This window comes from Miscanthus floridulus, chromosome 9, assembly GCF_019320115.1.
Source record: "Miscanthus floridulus cultivar M001 chromosome 9, ASM1932011v1, whole genome shotgun sequence".
Taxonomy (NCBI): Eukaryota; Viridiplantae; Streptophyta; class Magnoliopsida; order Poales; family Poaceae; genus Miscanthus; species Miscanthus floridulus.
Window position 1 is genome coordinate 22,258,238 of NC_089588.1, and position 8,516 is coordinate 22,266,753.

The following is an 8,516-nucleotide window of genomic DNA, read 5'->3' on the forward strand; positions in this document are numbered from 1 at the left end:
GAGAAGTGCATTGTAGCTGTTTAATCTAACGGCCACTGACTATGACGATGAGGCACGCTCTTGCACTAATCTGTGATGGAATGGAAACAAGATAAATTAAGTAAGTTAAGTTTAAGTAATAAGATGAGATCAAGGGGGAGATTGTTAGTGGTGATCTCTCCAGCTCGGCCCAACAGCCGAATTGGGCCTTGACCTCATGCCCTGATCGGGGGCACCCAACCCTACATGGTTGGTGGGCCCTCGTCACACTATGCTATAAAGAGAGGTGGGGGCCAGCGGCTCTCTTTACGAGGTTCACCGTGAGTAGCCACAGTCGCCCCACCGACATAACCCTAATCCGATCTAGAGGGTGCGCATCTAGTGACGGGAAGCTCCACTGCCTCGCTGCCACCGGACTGTGTCATCGGACTTCACCGCTGGGACACCGCGCCACTACTGGACCGCACCATCGGACTCCACAGCAACACCGACATCGCCATGGACGGCTCCAGCTCCTCCGCCAAGCCCTCTGGCGGTCGATGACGTCTCACATCCGCACCCCTCTCTCTCTCTCTAGTTCCTCATCATTGTTCATGTTCTAGGATCTTTTATCCCAAATAGAAAAGGTAGTACCCGTTAGATCTATGGCTAAGGTCATGTTCTTTCTATCAATGGAACCCTAGGATGCCACTAGCAGGGCTGACGGTCATGGTCTGTGAGTGTGCAAGGATGAATCCTGTCAACAACTTCATTGCACGTAACATGTATGTCTACAACAATGAGATGGACGTGTTCAATTATGGGAGGACTTCAGGTGAGCTGTTGATGTGGAAGAGTAAAGGATATGACAATCCGTGCCCTATTTCACAACTACAGGACATTTACCTCGTGCTCAACTACCGTTTGTATCATCCACCTCATTAGGGCAATGTTGGTGGCACTTGCAACCCTACTAAAAAATCAGAGGTGGCTAGCGATGCCTACAGCAGCGGCAAACCTACTAGCCAACCTAACGAGTCTAGTGATGTAAGCAGCTCTTGTGGCTCTGAGGACACCGGTGACTCCGGCTCTAGCCAACCTTGGGAGGCTGATGACGCCCAGGGCCATGGTCGGCCCCGGGTGGAGCTGTTGGCCATGCGTGCCAACCTTGAGGTCGATGGCACGATCATAATAGTCTTCGACAGGAAATGAGGCCAAATCATCTATAGAAAGGAGGAACAAGAAGAAAAGGTATATATATTAGATCATGTCCATTAATTCTTGGTATCAATAATCCATATGAATCATTTTCACGTGAAAGCAATACTAGATCAGGCGAGGGTCGCTGGGGCTCATCTGTGTTTTCTCCCCTGGCTCTATTTGGCGTGAGGCGGCCTCAAGCCCTTTGCGGGCCGGCCTTCGAACCCTGGTCGGTCGTCGCTCATATCGAATGAGACGACTACCGCTTCGTGACGTGACGCAAAGCGTTGTGATGCAACAATTGCATATGCAGTGCTTGGATGTATGGGATGAATGTATGGATGAATATATGACTGAATGTATGAATGCATGCATGAGAATGGATGAATGAATGCTCATGCACTGGGAAAGTAGAATGGGGGTTGGCAAAGTTACCTCAATGGCTCGAGTGACGGGTCCGAGGAGCTCCTATCAAATATGTCCGAGTGGGATCCGTGTCCGTCATTCGTGACAGGGTCGGCATAACCCGCATGGGGCATCCCACTGCTCCTTACCTATCTCTCGGCAGCCGTCTGATCGACTCGGGTGACCCATTGGCCTCTCCTCGATGGAGATTCCGTCGATGGGCCATAATAGAGTTATAGTAGAAATAGTCAGTTTATGTAAAAGATGAATTCATGGGGGAGCCCCTGTGTGAACAGTTTTATATTTGTGAATATTTTAAGTTCATTTTTGTGATGAAATCACTTGTGAGGGGAAGCTTGTCTTGTCCGCCCATGTTATTATCCTTGCGTAGCTTTGTTTTTGTCTATTCTTTTTTGCATCTGCCTGTTGACCCATAGGCTGCAACCTTAAGAACCCGGGCGTGGCCCGCGAGGCTTAGTAGCTCGTAACCGAAGGTCGTGGTGGGGTGTGATCGGTCGGGAGGCTAAAAGCGCAAGTTATGTAGGGTAATCAAAGAAACGGAATGCCCTTTCATTTGGGCGACGCCCTTTTGTTTGGGCGAAAAGTGTTACTATATGATAGTAAAAAGGGGGTGGTATCGCACCTCCGTGGAGCCCCCGAGCGACCCAGACCAAGAGTGCTTGGGCTGGGGCGCTGTAGGAGCAAGCATTGAATGGAAATAAACGGTAAGACCGGGCTTTAGGGAAAGAAATGACGTAACAGTTCGATGTTCCATGTGTTGGTGAGAATGTTGCCGTTGTCATCCTTCAGTCGGTAGGCGCCCAGTCGGATCACCTCAGTCACCGTGTAGGGTCCTTCCTATGGTGGAGAGAGCTTATGTTTCTCCTTGGTTGACTGGGTCCTCCGGAATATGAGATCACCGACCTCGAGGATCCTCCCCTTGATTTTTCTTTCATGGTACCTATGGAGAGTTTGCTGGTAATGAGCGGAGTGGATGACGGTCATCTCACGAGCCTCCTCGGGCAGGTCGACCGTGTCCTGCTGAGCGACGACCAACTTGTCCTCAAGCTTGCGCACCTCCTAGCAATACGCCGCCATGAGAGGGCTCTTGCAGGAGGACTCCTTCATGACTTGGTCGACGACCAACTCTGAGTCACCGTAGACATATAGCCGCATGGCGCCGAGCTCAACAGCGATGCGCAGTCCATTGATGAGGGCCTCATACTCTGCGGCATTGTTCGAGGCTAAAAAATGGAGATGGATCGCGTAGCGGAGCCTGCTTCCATTCAGGGAGATCAGAACCACTCCCGCCCCCAAGCCAGGTGCTATGACTGACCCGTCGAAGTACATCATCCAGTACTTATGGGTGATGTCCGGGGTCGGGAGCTGGACTTCCGTCCATTCGGCGATGCAGTCGACAAGAGCCTGAGACTTAATAGCGGTGCGGGGGGACATACCTGATATAGTGGCCCATGAGCTTGAGAGCCCACTTGGAGATTCAACCAGCGGCGTCATGGTTACGGACGACTTCCCTGAGTGGGTACAAGGTGACGAGCATGAACCTCGTGGTCAGTGAAGTAATGCAGGAGCTTCCGGGTCACCATCAGCATGGCGTACAAAAGCTTCTGAACCTAGGGGTAGCAAACTTTGGAGTCAGTGAGTACCTCACCGATGAAGTACACCGGTCATTGGACCTTTAGGGGGTGTCCTGGCTCCTCCCTCTTGATGATGAGGGTGGCGCTCACAACGTGGTTGCTTGCCACGACGTAGAGGAGGAGGGAGTCTCCCCGTTCGGGAGCGACGAGGATTGGTGCCGACGTCAGTGAAGCTTTGAGGCTGTCCAAAGCCTGCTGTGCCTCCTTTGTCTAGATGAATGTGTCTGTCTTCTTGACAAGTTTGTAGAGAGGCATCCCTCGTTCGCCTAGTCGGGAGATGAACTGGCTTAGGGTGGCCAAGCAGCTGGTGAGCCTCTGTACGCCCTTGACGTTCTGTATCGGGCCCATGTTGGAGATGGCCGTGATTTTTTCGGGGTTGGCTTCGATGCCGTGCTCGGACATGATGTATCTGAGCAACTTCCCCTTTGGAACCCCGAAAACACATTTTTCGGGATTCAATTTGATGCTGGACCTTCGGAGGTTCACAAATGTTGCGGCCAAGTTTGCGATCAGGTCACTAGCTTAAGCCGTTTTCACCACTACGTCATCTACATAGACGGCGATTGTTGGTTTTAGCCGCTCGACTTGGTCAGGTTGGTCGGGCAGGTCGATTTGGTCGGTGAAGCATCACTGCATGCACCGTTGATAGGTGGCACCAGCGTTCTTCACATCGAAAGGCATGGTTACATAATAGTACGAACCATACGAGGTGATGAATGAAGTCGCGACCTGGTCAGACTCTTTCATCGCAATCTGATGGTAGCCTGAGTAGGCATCCAGGAAGGAGAAGATTTCGCACCCTAAGGTGGAGTCGACTATCTGATCTATGCGTGGTAAAGGGAAGTGATCCTTTGGGCATGCCTTGTTGAGGCCAGAATAGTCAACACACATTCTCCACTTTCCATTCTTCTTTTTCACAAGAACAGGATTAGCTAGCCAGTCAGAGTGGTATACCTCTTTGACAAATCCAGCTGCCAGAAGTTTGTTGATCTCCTCGCGTATGGCCCTGCGCCTTTCGTCGTCAAAGCGACGCATGTGTTTCTTGGTGGGTTTTGAGCCAGGAATGACACGTAGTGCATGCTCGGTGACCTCCCTCGGTATGCCCGGCATGTCAGAAGGCTTCCACGTGAAGACATCGCGATTTGCGTGTAGAAAGTCGGCGAGCTCGCTTTCCTATTTTACCGGGAGCTTGGTCCCGATCCGCACCGTCTTGGTTGGGTTGGTGGGGTTGATCTCCACCGCCTTGGTTTCCTCAGTCAGATGGAAGGCACTCGAGAAGGTCAACCCGTTGCGGTCGGGGACTGCTAGAGTCGCCGAATTCTCGAGCTCCGGGAGCTCGGCGGAGTTGATGACGGCAATGGCGAGCTCGTAATGCTCGCGGTCGCACGTGTAGGCGTGTAAGAAGGTACTACCTATGGTGATGATGCCGTTTGGCCCTGGCATTTTTAGCTTGAGGTAGGTGTAGTTGGGGATCGCCATGAACTTGGCGTAGCATGGCCGCCCCAAGATGGTGTGGTAGGACCCCAGAAAGTCCACTACCTCGAAGGCTAGGACCTCCGAGCGGAAGTTGGCGCGGTCGCCAAACATGATGGGCAGGTCGATCTGCCCGAGTGGATACGCCTGCAGATGTGTTATGGGCATGTCAAAACCCAAACAATGTTGTGGGAGCCGACATTTATCTTGCAGTGTTATGGGCGCCGCCATTTGCCCTCGGGCGTGGATCCTGACAGAAGCATACGACAACCACTACAGTCTAGGAGAAAACTCGCATCATCTACAGTAACGGACGTGTGGTCACTACGCCGTTTGCTCCCCGTAGGATCATGGATCAGCACCCTAGTCCGTCGCGCCACCCGCCGGGGCGAAATGGGACGTGACCACTTGCTGACAAAGCTAGAACATGGCATCATCAGCGGACATGCACCCAGCATAGAGCTATCACTGGCACCGTCTGCTGTATCAGCGGGGCTCGCTCAGAGGAAAAAGGAAGACCCGACATCTTTGAAGGACCTCCTTTGCCTTTGATTTTTCTTCTTTCTCCCATCTGTAATCCCTGCTTCCCCTTGGTCTATAAAAGGGAAGGCAGGGCACCCCACTAAGGGGACCGATCGATTTCACACACCGCATCACACATCACACCACATAGCTGAGCAGCATCCAAGCTCTCAACACCCGTTCGACCTTTCCATCAGAGACTTGGGACCCATCCCTCTCTCGCCAGTTTGTACCCCCTACTATGAACTTTTTAGTGCAAATAACATGAGCAGCAACCACGAACTGGACGTATGGACATTCTGCCTGAACCAGTATAAACATTGTGTCTTTTTAGCACACCATCCGGGCCAGACGCCCAATAATACAAATTTACTCGTTGGTGTTTACTCGAAACACCGACAATGAGCTTGTTCAACACAGAGTCCTCCAACTCCTCTTCATCGAGGGCTATGCTCACAGCATCAGCGTACACACCATACTCATGCATGTCCTCCGTGATGTCTACAAAAGAATTACATGGTGAGTTGTTGTAGAGCAATTGCTGCAGATGTGTAAAACAATTTAACTAAAATGAGATATAAAACCAATAAGTTTTGCTTTACAATTGCTTTACAATTTTTTTTATTGTTGTCATCCTTTGCTTTGCCGATTTTGTGACAAGCAGTTTTGCTTTACAGATTTTCGTGCCACCAGTTTTGCATGTAAGATAGCATTTGAGGCTGCTCAAAAGAAAGGTACAGAAAAATAGGTTGGTAAATTGAGGGAAGTAGTGCCTCCCCAACCCTATCAAATTTCTATAAATTATATTGCTCTAACTTTGTGAAGCCTGTGGACTTCAAGTTTTTTTTTGGGGGGGGGGACCACGAAAGTCCATGCAATGCTAAACTATGTTATGGGACCAATGTGGCCATTTAGCAGTATTCTGTACCGTTAGGATTCAAGCATATGGGAATTGTCATCTTAACTATGCAATTCAATGTTCTGTGGAAAAGTAAATAAAAAAGGTTGGTGATCATATACTTACTGATAACTTGTTGCATCTCCTGTTGCGGAGCAGAGACTCCAATGTTGAGATCAAAAAAGTCATCATGAACAACCGGACCATCAAAGTCGAGACCTTCGTGTTGTACTGTAATGAGGTGAGGCAAAATAATTTATTCAAGATGATTCTTGTTTTAGACAGAGGAATCATGAATTACTTGCTGTGTAAGTGCAGTTAAGAGAAAACTCACCTTCATGAAATAGTTCTTCCTCGCAGGCTGCAACGTTGAGATCTATGCCATGCACACCAATCTGGAGATGCTGGGCATGACCTTCCTGGAGATGGACTTCCTCGAGAGGATGGGCATCAGGGACTTGCTCATCTGCAGGGTTTTCATTCAGGTCAGGTAAAGGATCTCCATTTGCATGGCGTTGAGGTCAGGCAAGGCATCTCCATTTTCTTCATTTGGTATTGTGTTTAGGTCTATGGCCATGGTTGATGTGGAATTGGATTGCAAGGATGACTACGAAGCCTTTTTATAGTGGGGCTTCACCTGGTTTGTGCAAAGGCGCCAGTTTTCAAATTTTGAAAGGGAGACAGATGGCGCCTAACAATTCCTATCCACAAATTTAGTGTGGCACAAATTCTTTTATTGTTATTTGTATCCACGTGTACTATTCCTGGCCGCAAGAACCATCTAGGAAGTCCATTTGTTTATTGTTATTTGTTCTTTGTATCTTCTAGAGTTCCATATCCGGGCCTTGTTTAGATTGCAAGTTTTTTCACTCTCTCTATCACATTAAATCTTTGGACACATGCATGGAATATTAAATGTAGATAAAAAAATAACTAATTACACAGTTTGATTGTAAATTACGAGACGAATCTTTTGAGTCTAGTTAGGCCATAATTGGACAATAATTATCAAATACAAACGAAAGTGCTACAGTGCCAAATACTGATTCCTAACCCCAATCTAAACAAGGCTCCGAGAACTAAGTGTGATGCTTGTTCTGGTACAGCAATGATTACAAATTACAGTTGTTAGGCCTTGTTTAGATCACCTCCAAATTCCAAGTTTTTTCACTCTCTCTTCATCACATCAATTTTTAGACGCATGCATGGAGCATTAAATGTAGGTAAAAAAATAACTAATTGCACAGTTTGATTGTGAATCACAAGACGAATCTTTTGAGCCTAGTTAGTCCATGATCGGACAAAGTTTGTCAAATACAAACGAAACGTGCTACAGTGTCCAGATTGCAAAAATTTACAACCTAAACAAGACCTCAGTGTATCAATAACCCTTTTACAGGGACAGCACACCAACCTTAATTTGCGTGCCTAGTCTTACAACTACTGTCTTTCTAGGATGGAGGAAGTATGTCCTAGCTAGCTGTTGAAATCTGAGTCTATGTCCTGCTCATGTCATTCTTTTGGTAGCAACTGAAGTTTACATTCTTTTCCTGGCTGCTCCTTTGGGTTTCATTTGTTTACATGAAGCAACAGGCCTTTGGGGCCTATTTCGATGCTTTGATTTCTTTTTTATTTGTGACAGTCTTGCAGTTGTCAATTACATTTTAGGCCTTGTTTAGATGACAAGTTTTTTCACTCTCTCTCCATCACATCAAATCTTTGGACATATGCATAGAGTATTAAATGTAGATAAAAAAATAACTAATTACACAGTTTGATTGTAAATTACGAGACGAATCTTTTGAGCCTAGTTAGGCCATGATTGGACAATAATTGTCAAATACAAACGAAAATGCTACAGTGCCAAATACTGATTCATAACCCCAATCTAAACAGGCCTCAGTTTTTAGGTAGAGTAATAGAATCCTCCACTGGTCCTTGAACTTAACTCAGTAGGGATTAAAATAGGACATGACAAATCCTGCTCCAACCCCTGCCGTTTCCACATTTTCCCACCTGTATTCTGTTTTCTCAGGAAAATTCGAATACAGGACGGAACCAGGAAAACGGGATCGGCGTGTTCTGTTTTCTCAACACAGGACGGAACTAGGAACAGCTTAATAAAAACGGGACTGTGTGGAAAGAGTTGACGCATCCTTCTGACCGTTTTAATAAAAACGGGACTGAAAGCAGTCGAGGCATTCTCCTGGCTGTTTTGCCGGTACCCGTATTTTATACAGGAATTCCCGCCAGCATTCCCGTTCTTGATGATACTGCTACGCTAGGTCCTGAGATATATACAGCACATGCGGTGCCTCAAAGGGAGAGAAAAAAAAAAGACCTTGTGCGTGGAAGGTGGGGTCGATCTTCACCGCCTTGGTTTCCTCAGTCGGATGAAAGGCACT

The 8,516-nt window shown here is 47.9% G+C and overlaps 2 protein-coding genes across 2 annotated transcripts; both read right to left on the bottom strand.

Annotated features, from left to right (window-relative positions):
- Positions 1 to 2,643: 2,643 nt before the first annotated feature.
- Positions 2,644 to 3,078, bottom strand: LOC136479441 (uncharacterized). The gene has a single exon (XM_066477313.1). It carries the CDS (start codon positions 3,076 to 3,078, stop codon positions 2,644 to 2,646), a length of 435 nt encoding a protein of 144 aa, XP_066333410.1.
- Positions 3,079 to 4,391: 1,313 nt separating this feature from the next.
- Positions 4,392 to 4,697, bottom strand: LOC136479442 (uncharacterized). The gene has a single exon (XM_066477314.1). It carries the CDS (start codon positions 4,695 to 4,697, stop codon positions 4,392 to 4,394), a length of 306 nt encoding a protein of 101 aa, XP_066333411.1.
- Between the last annotated feature and the right edge of the window lie 3,819 nt (positions 4,698 to 8,516).